The 12,624-nt window shown below is 38.6% G+C and overlaps 1 protein-coding gene across 3 annotated transcripts in view; it reads left to right on the top strand.

Annotated features, from left to right (window-relative positions):
* Positions 1 to 12,624, top strand: part of LOC127662474 (SAM and SH3 domain-containing protein 1-like) — a 110,882-nt gene that overhangs the window by 65,523 nt on the left and 32,735 nt on the right. Inside the window, exon 1 of one of the 3 annotated variants that reach the window (XM_052153655.1) lies at positions 10,886 to 11,053. The exons of 1 other annotated variant lie outside the window; for it this stretch is intronic. In XM_052153655.1, the coding sequence (XP_052009615.1) occupies positions 11,012 to 11,053 (42 nt within the window). In that variant the 5' untranslated portion in view covers positions 10,886 to 11,011. Of the gene's footprint in view, positions 1 to 10,885; positions 11,054 to 12,173; positions 12,228 to 12,624 lie in introns of those variants that run through there. One more of the 3 variants, XM_052153656.1, reaches the window with a different exon arrangement.

The raw sequence follows: 12,624 nt of genomic DNA, 5'->3' as shown, positions 1-12,624 counted from the left end.
GGTAAGCAACCATCAAAAATATCCTCTGTTTAAACCCAACAGACAGTAAGTCTGAGGCCTGCCGTGTGGTTTCCATGAGATTATTTTGTATGTCCATGATGATTCTAAAGCTGAAAGTTAATATCACTGTTTGCTTGGACAGATTTGTTCACCTACAGAAGAAAATGGCAATTTATAGGTTCTCATTCATGAGACACAAGTAGAACATATTTCGGTGTAAATTGATTGTAAACCCATTGTAATGCCAATTCAATGAATTGAATGTGTACATTTATGGAAGAATAGTTTTATGAACAATTTAAACAGACATTCATTCTGTTTTTGTTTTATGAATGATGCTTATAAAATATCAGGTAAGCAGAAGGTTGCTGGTTCGATCCCCACAGCCACCACCATGTCCTTGAGTGAAACATTTAACTCCAGGTTGCTCCGGGGATTGTTCCTGTAATAAGGCCCAAATGCATAAATAAATACATCTGGGTTGGCATGAGGGTGAGTAAATGATGAGAGAATTTTCATTTTTTGGTGAACTGTTCTTTTAATTTGTGTTTGTAGTCACTGATTGGGCAAACTCGCTTACTTCCTGGTTTCAATGCAGGAGGCGAACCCGGGTCTCCCATGCTGCTGACCCAATGTGCTTCCGGTCACGCTACAGGGGAGGGTAAATATGCTTGAGCCGATGCAGAAATGTCAATTGGAACTCATTCCACAGCCTTTTGTGGCTTATGGTTGTGTTTTCGTGATTTTACCATGTTGAAGTCAAAATCACTGTAATCCACAAACTCTCATGCTTATTGTTTTATTGCAAGAATTAGGAACATTCTTCAAATCTCCTGTTGTGCTGCCGTGGAGTAGAGCATGTCTGTGGTTCTTAGAGTTTATGGCTCTTGCTCCAAATGAGAAAATCCACTGGGACAGGAAAATAAAAAAGGGGGATTGGAAATGGAAGAAATGGTAATGAAGTGAAAGAAGAGGTAGATAAGGAATGTGATGGAGCGTGGGAAGAGGCGAGGAAGATGAATGGAGCGCAGTGGGGTAATTGAGAGATCAATCTGGTCAGCGGTGAGCTGCTCTAATTGAAGATGAGATTGGGATATGGAGAGACACATTAAATAACGAGACTCGGTAGACCTCTCGCCAATGAAGCAGCTGTATTAAATCTGTCATTTGATATTACACAGTTATTTTACAGTGCCTTCAGTAGATACTTCAAGACAAGAATCATTGTGTTTGGGTGAACTATCTCTGTTACCTTTTAAGGGAACTCCCCTTTTGGAGCACATATCATGAAAATGGCATACAGTTTGCAGCTGCGTATCTTGGGGCCACAAGCATAATTTTGGTGTCTTTTGAAAGAGGACACTTGTCGCTTTATTTTCCCAATGTAAAAATGTAAGTAAAAAAGCAAAAATGATACATATACTGTTGTTTATCAACATTACTAACATTTTCGATGGTACAGTTAAGAATACAGTAAATGTCCCAGGGGTGGAACGTTGCAGTTCAGTAGTCTTGTACATATAAACTACTTGTGAAATGTCATCACTGGTCTAATTTTGGTCTGATCTTTTTCATTTTTATCTGTGCACATTAAGCTGTTGAGGTTAAATGGTGTTAGATTATTCATGTCTCTGATGATTAAATTTTTAATTTGCAACTTTTCTGCTCAAATTGCTCCTGCGGCACTGGCTTAATGATTAAGTACTGTCTGGAATATATATATATATATATATTAATAGAGATGATGTTTTAATGTGTTCTCATGGTGGCTTTTAATGAATATCCCAAGTGAAGCATGCCGGATGTGTGTGTCAATATGTTTTTAGCCTCATTTGGAGCGCTTGTGGTCTTGAGTTGGTGGAGACACATGGTGCGCTGAATCAGAGCTTATCGACGGGGCAGGCAGTACAACTCCACTGGGTGAGAAAATCTGACACTCGCGCAACTAACCTGAAATTGCTAACATGGACGATTAAAACATGGACGATTACAATTGACCCAGCATTGACTGAAAAATCAAAGTATTGCATGGTGCATGCATATTGAATGGCAGCAGCACTGTTTTGACTTATTCATTATTGGATGTGATGTTGGCGTAGTGGGCTAAAGCACATAACTGGTAATCAGAAGGTTGCTGGTTCGATACCCACAGCCACCACCATTGTGTCCTTGAGCAAGGCACTTAACTCCAGGTTGCTCTGGGGGGATTGTCCCTGTAATAAATGCACTGTAAGTCGCTTTGGATAAAAGTGTCTGCCAAATGCATAAATGTAAAGGTAAATGTGATGTTGCATATGTCGCTGTCTAGTGCTCCTAATATATCAAATATACACAAGGGAGTCTGGGGATAGTTGTCATTCTTTTTACTTCAGTGAATATTTCTCATGCTAGATTTATTTTTGAAAGTCAGTTACTGTATAGTCATATACCTTGAAGCGTTGGCTTCAAAAAAGCTATTGAACATTTTTACCTTTTTCACCTAGGAACAAAGATACAGTACATTGAACACCCATTGACCTTTTGTGACAACTTGCCCCAATAGAGGAGCATATTGTCACATTATATGGGGGTAAGTTGTCACAATGAAACCAGCCATCAAAGCAGTGTGACAAGTTTCACTTGAACACCGGACAAAACACGTTCCACCACCAAAATCAAATCCACAGTAACCAGTAAAGATGGATCTCTGGGACATTTCTAAGTGCAGCATCGAGGTGTCGGAGACGGTGTAAATTTTTTAATGCATGATTTTAATTTTTTAATGCATGATTTCCTGTAAAGCTGCTTTGAAATGATGTGTGTTGTGAAAAGCGCTATACAAATAAAAATCACTTGACTTGACAAGGACAAGCCCTGAGGAAGAGAGTCAAATTTCGAGAACGGCAACAGTTAGATGACAGGAAGTCAGCACTTGAAGTCACTGATTTTCGGCAAGAGGCCAAAACACCACCAGAAAGAGCAAGTGCAAGAGAGAAACCAAGAGAGGCTGCATTTTTCAGGAAAAAGTTTGCTACAGCAGACAGAAGGTCATCGTGCAATACTTGGTCAATGGATGAGAAAGATTATTTTCTAGAGGAATTTTGAATTATTTCTAAAGGGATAGTTCACCCCAAAATTACAATTCTCTCATAATTTACTCTCTCGTGCTATCCCGTATGTGTATGACTTTCTTACTTCAGCAGAACACAAATGAAGATTTTTAGAAGTATATCTCAGCTCTGTAGGTCCATACAATGCAAGTGAATGGGTGCCAAAAATGTGACACTCCAAAAAGCACATAAAGGCAGCATAAAAGTAATCCATATTACTCCAGAGGTTGAATCAAGTGATATGATAAGTGTAGGTGAGAAATAGATCAATATTTAAGTCCTTTTTTTATATATAAATTCTCCTTCCTGCTCAATCTCCACTTTCACTTTTACATTCTTCTTCTGTTTTTGGTGAGTCACATTCTTCATGTATATTGCCACCTACTGGGCAGGGAGAATGCACTTAAATATTGATTTGTTTCTCACCCTCACCTATTTTATCACTTCTGAAGATATGGATTAAAACACTGGAGTCATCTAGATTACTTTTATGCTGCCTTTATGGATCTTTTGAAGCATCAAAATGTTGGCACCCATTACTGCAATAGGTAGTTCAGTTTAAAGCAGGTGTCTCTTTGGTGTGCTGGCCTCAGAGCCATGTCTAGACAGAGATTAATTTTCTGAAGTTATGTCATCTCCATAGATTTTTTTTGCATTTTATTTTTTTTATAATCCTACATCTGCTGAGGTTTGATTTAGATATATTGGATTATAGTCATAACGGCTGATTTAGGGCAAGTATTTGAGGTAAGGAAGCTCTCCTTTGCTGCTGGGATTGTTATCGTTCTAGATTTCTTTATGTCAAGGTTCAGCCGTGCAGCTCCAGCTCTGTGAAGAAACATCTGCAGTGGGTTTTATAGAGCTTAGGAGGAACTGATTAAATCTTAATTAGGACGATCACTGTCACTATTGTTCTCGTTAGACTGAAGTGAGCTTCTTATATGTGGGTCAAGCTGCTGTCAGTCACAAGGACCGGAGTGTCGTGGTATTTTTACCAGCAGATCTTGGTGGCCTCAGAAGATATTAGAAGCGTTTTTTCCTTTCTATTAAAAGTTGATATTTATGTTTCGTTGGTAATGATGTATGATTGCATGTTTAGTTGAATTTTATTATTTGCATTTAGCGTTGTTTTATCCCAGAACAGACCTGCAAACCATTCCGGGTCGTTACCTACTAGTTGAGAACCGCTGCTTTAGGGCAGGTAAGAGATGAGAGATGTTTTATTTGAGTTGGTAGTTTAAAAAACGACCCATGCAGAACTGATGTGTGGTGCTGATCGTGTCCATGGGAATTCCGGATCATTCAGCCGAGGGTGAATTAAACATGCTCCAGGCAATGGAATATGAACTCATTCTCCATCTGCTTCCAGAAAAAAAGAGAAAGGTCCCATTTTCCATGATGTGTGAAGATATTCCGGTTCATTCCTCCTGTTGAAGGATTCACGGGATGCTTTGTGATGTCATAATGGCGGATTCCAGTGAGCCGGCAGTTGACATGGAAAAATGCAAGCCATAAGGTCCAGTCTTCATTTCTTAAAGAAATGATGAGGCATTATAAATTCATGATCCTGTTCCTCTATGGTTCACTGGGTTTTTATTCCATTCTTGGCTTTGGAAAACTACTCTATGAGTTAATCATGGGACCATGAGCCAGTAGATTATTGGAATAGTTATTTATTAAACAAGGCCCAGCCTATGCTTTTAGGGTTGTTTCTCCAGTGGTGTTTGCAGTATATGCAAGATGTAAATGGACCAGCTTACGAATCAGAATCAAAAATGGAAAATCTAAGACAAGATATCCGTTAGACTTGCATATTTAGAGACCAAAATATTGTTGTGACGAGGAGGAGGGTGTGGCCAGGCTGTGATGGAGCATGGCTGGCGCTGAATCAGCTGATTGGTGGAAGAGTGAGATAAAGGGCAGCCGGAGACGCCGGTTCGAGAGAGAGAGAGAGAGAGACACACGTGGCCACGTTGCATGCGTGTCTGTATTTGTTTATGTTTGTTTTAAGTTACGTTCTACATTAAAACATTGTTTACTGTTCAGCCGGTTCCCGCCTCCTCCTTGCCCGTCCTTAAACTCTTACAATTGTATCATAAAGACTTAGACTGGACTCTTTAGACTTAGGCCAGTAAACAACCATCTACAACACCTCAGCAACCACCTAGGACAGCCTGGGTGGCATGTTGTGAGCGTGTTGGTTTATTTTGAGTCTGTTGGTGTTTGACAGCTGGCTACAAAGAGGTGCATCTCTTTAACCCTGCCTTCCTCCGGAGACCTGTCAACATTGACTTAGCCGTCTGCCCTTGTTAGACAGTCCACTCTGCCTGGGAGGTCGTCACGGTAACAGTGGTTTCAGTATCATAAATGCAGCGTTTTACTTTTTTACAGTCAGAACCGATCAGTGGAAGATGTGTGTCGGGAATTGTGTGCATTGTTGTTTTGATGCTATTAAAGAGCAAGTTATTTACAGTTTTTACTCCATTTATTGCTTCGCAGTCATAATCTCCTATAAAAATCAATGTGTATTTGCGAAGTCATAATTACTTAATTTGCAGACGTACAGTATTTGGCAGCGAAATGTTGATTGGCAAGATTGTGTGAGATGCTTCAAACATCAAAACATCTGGCAGACTACTGAATCAACTCTGATTTGTCAAGAGGGGAAGAATCAAAGCTACACAATGCAGAGACTAAATGAACGTGATGAATTAAGCCTGCGCAGCTTAGCATCCCTGTTAAGCGTGGATGTGCTTTCGGTTGTTCAGACAAAAAAAGGGCATGGAAAGTTCAGTCAAATCTCCTTTTCCCCTGCAGAACAACATGACTAACATGAGGCTTACAACTACAAGAGAAGCACAGATTTCCAGTCTGAAAGCTTTGCATTGTGTTTTGACTGATAGCTGTTATCGCCGTGAGTCACATATGCACGCGCTTGACTGGATAAAACCGAAGTAAACAAAAAGTCGAGCCCTTTTGTGAATCATTTTGTACTAAAATGCTAGGATTAGGGGACTATTTTACTCTGTGACATTCATTTAAATGGCCAAATTGTATACTTTTGTAGCTTCAGAGAAGTCCACTAACAATATAGTTAAACCTTCCCGCACCAAAAACGGTCATAATTTAGTGTGACGTGATTCAATTTATGTCCTTTCTCTGAATCGTTTTTGCTACTATATCTTTAAAGTTAAAGGAATAGTTCACCCAAAATGCAATGCAAGTGAATGGTGACCAAATTTTTAAAGCTCCCAAGGCAAAAAAGTCAAGAACAAAGTAATTCATAGTGGTTTAATCCATGTCCTCTGAAGCGACCAAATCAGTTTTGTGTGAGAACAGACCAAGACATAACTCATCAGCTCCTTGACTCCTTGGCGCTCATGATTTTAAGCTTGATAACACTTTCTACTTTTCTGCCACGGCACACTTTTTATGACTAAAAAATTATACGGCACACCACTATCACATGTAGGCTAACCATCATCAATATTGTTCATTTTCAAGAACTTGTCCATGTTTTCTGTCTGTCTTAGTCATAGACTGTAAAAAAAGATGGACGACGCCCCTTCGCTCTTTTCCATTGGTGAGAACTGAAGCCACCAGTGTCCCGATATGGCGCTGACATCTTGGGACTTGAGTCTGCGCAGTTGCGATTTCGGGACCAGACCTGCGCGGTAGTGAGCAGGAAGTAAAGCCGCGAAATCAAGGCCCCCACTCTTGCTGAATCAATCGCAAAAAAATTGTTATAATAATTAATTATAGAAATTTAGATATTAAATTTAAAGCTCCAATCTCCTCAGTCCTCCGAAGATCCCGAAAAAAAGTCTGTTGTTGCAATCACAGCTGTCAATCATGATGTCACAGCACCGTTTTTATAGCATCAAATAACTAACTAAAAACAAACTTGAAATGACATCAACGTGATAGAAACGACAGTAAATGACAGAAACTATCTTCGGAAAAAAGATATGTGAAGTGTAATTTAATTGTTTAGTTGGTCTCACGTCCCGTTGAATAACATGGGGAGGCGGGGTTTATGACCTATACTAGGACCAGTCACCGGGGGGCGATCGAGATGTTTTGGCTTCACTTTTGAGGGCTTGTGCGGCACACTTGGTCTTAATAGCGAGTTTACTTGTAATGTTTGAAATTCGGCTATGCAAACATTTCTCAAAAATTAGACCTATTTGTTCTATTGTTACCCGTCATTTGAATTTTCATATTTTAATGATAATAAGACATTTAATAGCTTTTATTTTCATTCACATTTTCATTTTTAATCATGAACTTACAGCATGAGCATATTGCAGATTATGCATTTATTTATTTATGAAGAGAACAGATGAATGTTTGGCCACTAAAACACGACATGTTTCTTTCTCTCTGCTGAACACAAATGAAGATTGTTTCAGCTCTGTAGGTTCATACAATGGAAGTGAATGGTGACCAAAGTTTTGAAACTCAAAAAAAAACACACAAGTCAGCATAAAAGTAATCCATTAGACTCAAATGGTCTCATCCATGTCATCTGAAGCAAAACAGTTAACTTTCCTATTCTTCTTCTTGTGTTATTGGTGATTCACATTCTTCATGCGTATCACCCCCTACTGGGCAGGGAGAAGAATTTCAAGCAAATGATTACTTCAATATTGATCTTTTTCTCACCCACACCTATCTTATCACTTCAGAAGGTATGGTATTATCTACTGGAGTCATACTGATTATTATGATTACTGATTACTACTTTTATAATACCTTTATGTGCTTTTTGGAGTGTCAACATTTTGGCACCCATTCACTTGCATTCTAAGGACCTACAGAGCTGAAATATTCTTCTAAAAATCTTCATTTGTGCTCTGTAGAAGAAAGAAAGTCATACACATCTGGGATGGCATGAGGGTGAGTAAATGATGAGAGAATTTTTATTTTTGGGTGAACTATCCCTTTTAAGATATTTGATTATTAAATTACAGCAAATCTCATTATGCATATATTTAATTACACTCATACGATTAATTAATTCTGGAATCAGGCTACAATGCTCGCACTGTGTGTTTCGCAATGCTGAAAGTCATTAAATTCATAAAAAAAACTTTTTTTTAAAGGGAATCAGTTCTGAATAAGAATCTTTTCGTTGTTCCCAACCCTAAGCGGGACATGTTTTTGATTTTATTGGATGGTGGAAAAGTTATGCTGCAAATGTTACAATATATCTGTTCTATTTTAAAAGAGCACATAAATCCTGTTTTTGTAATTACCATGTAACACAGAATAATGTTCTTCTGTTCACAGTATACTTACATGGTTATTATACCTCTGAAGTGTGTGTAGTTTTGTGAACTAATGCAGTTTGTACTGGGTTGGGAGAGCCAATGAAATGTGAAATGGAGAAAAGTCTGACGGACAGTGAGGGACAGTTTCTCTGCCGGTGCACTGGTGCACAAAAATGCCCTTTCTGGCACTTGCTCTCTGTCACTGTGTCCTCTGCCATGATGTGCCCGCGGTCCACAAATAAACATAGACATGCTGCATTACCCCCATCCTGCCATCTGCTACTGACTGTAATCTGCACTGCCACTGATATAATGATGTCCAGAACGCCAAAACGCTTTCTCACAGATCACTATCACAGTTGAAAAGTTGGCTCATTTCAAGTCAGCGTGAATCTGTTACTAAAGTGCAAGTAAGCTTAAGGGACAGTTCACCCAAAAATGAAAATTCTGTCATCATTTACTCACCCTCAAGTTGTTCCAAACCTGTACAAATGTATTTGTTCTGCTGAACACAAAGGAAGATATTTTGAAAAACGTTTGTAAACAAACAGTTGTGGGGCATCATTGACTTCCATAGTATGAAAAGAAAATACGCCATATATGGTAGTCAATGGTGCCCCACAACTGTTTGGTTACAAACATATCTTCCTTTATGTTCAGCAGAACAAAGAAATGTGTACAGGTTTGGAACAACTTGAGGGTGAGTAAATGATGACAGAATTTTCATTTTTGGGTGAACTGTCCCTTTAAGTCCTTGTTTTACTATAAATTCTCTTCCCTGCCCAGTAGGAAGCGACATGCATGAAGAATGTGAATTGGCAAAAACAAAAGAAGAAGAATGTGAAAGTGCAAATTCATAGTAAATATTGATCTGGTTTTTTTTCTGAATACATGGGTCCATTTTGCGCAGAACTTGCTTATCTCAAATTAGCCTGCTTCTGACTTTTTTTCTGAGCCCGCTGACCTTTCAAAGCATCAACCAATGAATAACGGACCATTTAGTACACGTATCATCATTATGTGAGCAGGGTCAGCACTAAAATCAAAACAAGACATGTAAAGGTCAAAGTGGTGCTTGACGCTGGTGTCATACCATGGAACTTTTGATATATAAAAAAAAGGTACTGAATAATTACTTTATTCATATACCATGGTATTAACATGGTCCATTTTTGTAAGGATTTTGAAGTCATGAGTTTTGAGGTAATTCTGCTTTTAGCCATTACACAGCATCAAAAACTCATCCCAACAAACTGCCATGATAGAAACTCTTGTTGTCTGCTGCCATCTACTGGCACCTTCTGTTTCTGCATGTTGAGTTCAGCAATCTTTTGAGAGCTTGTGTTAATAACTAGACAAACAAGAACTTTAAGCGTGTTTGTACATAAATATTCTTTGATTCCCAATGTATGAATCTCACAGAAACGGTCAAGAAATATCATTTGTTTACCTCCAATCAAAAAAAACAACAACATCATATAGCATATATATATATATATGCAAATAGATACATATATAAATAAAAATGAACATTCTCTCATCGTTTACTCACCCTCATACCATCTCAGATGTGTGGTTTGGTCCATACAATGCAAGTGAATAGTGGCCAGAACTTTGAAGCTCCAAAAAGCACATAAGGCAGCATAAAAGTAACCCATAAGACTCCAGTGGTTTAATCCATGTCTTCAGAAGAAATATGATAGGTGTGTGTGTGAGAAAAGGATCGCCAAATTGGGAGTGGTGGTAGTGTAGTGGTCTAAGCACATAACTGGTAATCTGGTAATCAGAAGGACACTGGTTCGAACCCCACAGCCACCATTGTGTCCTTGAGCAAGACACTTAACTCCAGGTTGCTCTGGGGGGATTGTCCCTGTAATAAGTGCACTGTAAGTTGCTTTGGATAAAAGCATCTGCCAAATGCATAAATGTAAATGTAAAACCATAGATGAGGAATGTGAATGTGAAAGTGAAAGTGGAGATTTTTCATTAAAATAAAGGATCACACCTATCAAATCGCTTTTGAAGACATAGATTTAACCACTGGAGTCGTATGGATTAATTTTATGCTGCCTTTATATGCTTTCGAACCTTCAAAGTTCTAGCCACTATTCGCTTCCATTGTATGGACCTACAGAGCTGAAATATTCTTCTAAAAATCTTTATTTGTGTTCAGCTGAAGGGAAATAACTGGCACGTACTGTATCTGCCATTCATTCTGTTTAAATGCACACTTCATATAACCAGTGAACTTCCACATTCAGTTTCAAACTTATACTGTTATTCTTTCTCCTGAATTAGATTTCCTGCGGTCAGCTTGTTCAGCTTATGCCGGGGTAATCTTATCTGCTCTTTAACCGTCACTTGTAGTCACCCTCACAGATGCACATTCTAAGTTTATTAAACTGATCCAAGTAAATGTGTGTGAGTGGAGTGGACTGTCCCACAGCTAGAGAGAGAGAGGGAGAGAGAGAGAGAGAGAGAGAGGTTTTAGAGCTCCACCCTGCTGTAGGTCTCACACGTCATGTGCGCTCCACCGCTGGCCGGCGCCTGTATGATGGATGTGTGTGGGTCACTCCTCCGTTCAGAGCGGCGTACATTGTTCTATAAGTGTTCAGAAAAAGTTTCAGCACTCAATCTGTGCTTTCAGACATGTTGAGAAGAGAGGAACGCATGCTAGTTGCTAGTACATTGGTGAGTGAGATATTTCAAAGGATCTTTTGCCTTGTTCTACATGGGAACCTGTAAACGTACATATTCTGGGTGTTAATGATGCTTTTGAAGAATAGTTTTAATAGACTTGAATTGAATGTGCTGTAGTACATTATGCCAGTGCTTTGATTTAGGTGATCACACTATTGTTTGATTTCTTATTAATGCTTGCAAGGCTGTATTCAGTCTGAACCGCTCATTGTACAGATTACATTCAAACTTAATATTGTATATAATTCCAGTGTTTATGCATACAATCTAGTTTTGTTTGTTATTGTTTGAAAATGAAATACTTTTTTGGAATGTTCAAATTTGAAAATTTCCCATTGACTTGTATTGACATAATGATTGTCATTCAGAATCTGAGTCATCTTATTATTTGCGTTCTACAATAAATCCAACTAAATTAAATGAGTTTTATGCTTTAAGTAAGGGAAAAAATAATTTTGGGTATGAAAAATTAACTTAATTCAAGATGTTGCCTTTGAGAAGAAGAAAAAAGTGATTTACTGGAAAACAAGACAAAATACGGATTTATTGATTTATTTTTCCAGTGTGGGGAATACAAGATTGAAAAATACAACTTTTGTTGATGAAATTATGTTTTTGACCCTTGGCCTTCAAAAGTTAACACTGTATGCATTTCTGTTGTGAACAGCCATACATTGAGATGTCTATCTGAACAGGATGAGATGAAGAATATGAATTCAATTAAAGACAGGAAGGGGCTCGGGAACAGACAGGGAATGGATCAGAGCATATGTATTTGATTAAAGAAGCTCTTTGGCTTAAGCGTTTCAGCACGTTTATGTAGGCAGACTGTGAGAACTCCAGGATTTCTCAAGACACACTTGGAAACGTCTCTCAACGCAGAACACGGTCATTACTTATAAACTTTTAAGACATTTCTTCCGTTACTATTTTCTGTGGGCTAATCAATGACAGTGATGCAACTGGAATGCCTCCTTGAGAATTCCTGTTTTGTGTCGTTTCCTGTTGATCAGAGCCAGAATGTGTCCTGGCAGCTGTATGGAATATATGAGAGAACAGTATGTGTGTGTGTGGATGTAATTTTGGCTGTTTTATGTGTTTGAAGCAGCAGTCAACATGCTTGTTGGGGTCTCTGGCTTCCATCAAAATGAATCGGAGAAAAAAGGTTGGCTTTAGCTGAGATTTGTGACAGGAACATGTACAACTAGATTATCATGCTGTCTGAAGAAATTGTTTGTGGTGCTTGTCCATGTAAAAGTACCATCAGAATACTAGGGTGTAGTGGATGGTTGCCAGGATGTTGCAATAGGGTTGTCAGTATTCAGACATTTTCATAATCACTTGTCATTGAAATAAACCAACATTGTTTACATTGAGCCCGCTGCATCGGCTCTTTTCATCTGTGAACAGGATAATGCATGTCATTAGCAGAGTGCTAGTGGTACACCGTTCGGGAAATTTGAAGCCGATAACAATCACTGATGTTTTTAACACTAAGATTGGCCGATACCAATTTTTTTTAACAGTTCCCTTAGCCACACTTTTGCAAGTTATATTCTGAT

Source organism: Xyrauchen texanus, chromosome 22, assembly GCF_025860055.1.
Source record: "Xyrauchen texanus isolate HMW12.3.18 chromosome 22, RBS_HiC_50CHRs, whole genome shotgun sequence".
Lineage (NCBI taxonomy): Eukaryota > Metazoa > Chordata > Actinopteri > Cypriniformes > Catostomidae > Xyrauchen > Xyrauchen texanus.
Note: the sequence above shows the minus strand (reverse complement) of the source record. Positions and strands in the feature narration are given on the sequence as shown.